The sequence below is a fragment of the Penaeus monodon genome, chromosome 43 (genome assembly GCF_015228065.2).
Source record: "Penaeus monodon isolate SGIC_2016 chromosome 43, NSTDA_Pmon_1, whole genome shotgun sequence".
NCBI lineage: Eukaryota > Metazoa > Arthropoda > Malacostraca > Decapoda > Penaeidae > Penaeus > Penaeus monodon.
Genome location: NC_051428.1, coordinates 4,962,142 through 4,963,724, shown reverse-complemented (window position 1 = coordinate 4,963,724; position 1,583 = coordinate 4,962,142). Strand labels below are relative to the sequence as shown.

General features: G+C 50.0%; 1 protein-coding gene across 1 annotated transcript in view; it reads right to left on the bottom strand.

Annotated features, from left to right (window-relative positions):
* Nucleotides 1–485, bottom strand: part of LOC119568243 (microtubule-associated protein futsch-like) — a 34,636-nt gene extending 34,151 nt beyond the window's left edge. Inside the window, 1 exon segment of the mRNA XM_037916698.1 lies at nucleotides 110–485. Within this exon segment, the coding sequence (XP_037772626.1) occupies nucleotides 110–253 (144 nt within the window). The 5' untranslated portion in view covers nucleotides 254–485.
* Nucleotides 486–1,583: the final 1,098 nt, after the last annotated feature.

Sequence of the window (1,583 nt, the reverse complement as noted above, 5' to 3'; positions counted from 1 at the left end):
GACCGCCCGACCGACCGACCGACCGACGGACCCTCCATCCAGGGCCTCCTCCTCCTCCTCCTCCTCCTCCTCCTCCTCCGCCTCGCACACAAAACACTCCGCGACTTACACTCCGTAAACGTTCCACCAGTTCCTTCTTGCTGCCCGACTTGGATAGGCCTCGGCGCTCTAGCTCGGCCTTGAGCTCGACCACCTTGAGGTCCTTGATGAGCCGCACGCCGTCGATGGTGAGGCCCCTGGCTCGGTCGCCCATTTTGCTGCGTCAATTCCACGAGCGGCCGTCCCCCGACACACGATCATCCTCACTCCATTTGCACTACTGAGAGCCAGCAGACGATAAACATGGCACGCGATTGGTCGGTCCGCCTTCCCGCCGCCGCCGCTGCCAATCGCGGCCGCGCTCTCATGTGGCACTCCGCGACGCCGCCCAATCCCCGCCGCCGTTGCATGGCAGACGATAGGGGGCGGAGCGAGCGACGGCCGGAGAGCGCACGGACCCGCGCCGTTTGAGACCGGGACATTCTTCCTCCACCTCCTCCCCTTCCTCTTCTCCTCCTCCTCCTCTTCCTCTTCCTCCCTCATTTCTTCCTTCCACTCCATTTTTTTTCTTCTTCTCCTTCTCAAACCTCCTCCTCCTCCCCCTCCCCGGCTCTTCTTTGCGTCCTTCTCTCTCTCTCTTTCTCTCCTCTGTATCTTCACTCCTGACAACTATCTATCTCCCATACTCTTCTTCACTTCTTTTCTTCCGTCGGTGCTCTTCCTCTTCTCCTCTCTCCCTTATGTCACCCACTCCTTATCTAAGCAACACGTAAGCCTCCACAGATCGGAGTTCCATGTATATCTATGGTGATAACACTCACCCGCAGGGCAATACATGAACTAAAAGACTGTAGGGATAGAACCATTAACCCTCATGAATATGCATTTAAACACAGCTTTATATAGTTACACGTACTGTATACATAAATACCTAACTCTTTACCTGTGGAGATGTGGACAGGAAAAAGTATGGGAGGAGGGTCTCTCTCTCTCTCTCTCTCTCTCTCTCTCTCTCTCTCTCTCTCTCTCTCTCTCTCTCTCTCTCTCTCTCTCTCTCTCTCTCTCTCTCTCTCTCTTTCACCTTATCTCTCGCACCTTATCTCTTTCACCTTATCTCTCGCTTCCTAAAACCCTCGTTCTAACTCTCACTCTCGTTCAATTTCTCTCTCTATCACTCTCGCTTCAAAACACTGTCTCAAATTATCACTTTATATTCAGCTGTCACTATCTCTATCTTTATTTATCAATCTCTATAATAACTCACTGACTTCCTCTTTCTACCTTTTATTTTATCTATCTCTCTTATTCTATTTCTAATACTACCTAAATCTTTCATTCTATCTCCCTACTTTACCTTTCGCCATACAAAATTTTATTTATCTGCTTCTAATTCCATTGATAGCTTTCCCATATTTCATTCTTTCTATCTCTACCCCTAATTCTATTGTCTACCTCTATCCCTACTCCTCATTCTGCCTCTATCCCTACCCCTCATTCTGCCTCTATCCCTACCCCTCATTCTGCCTCTATCCCTACCCCTCATT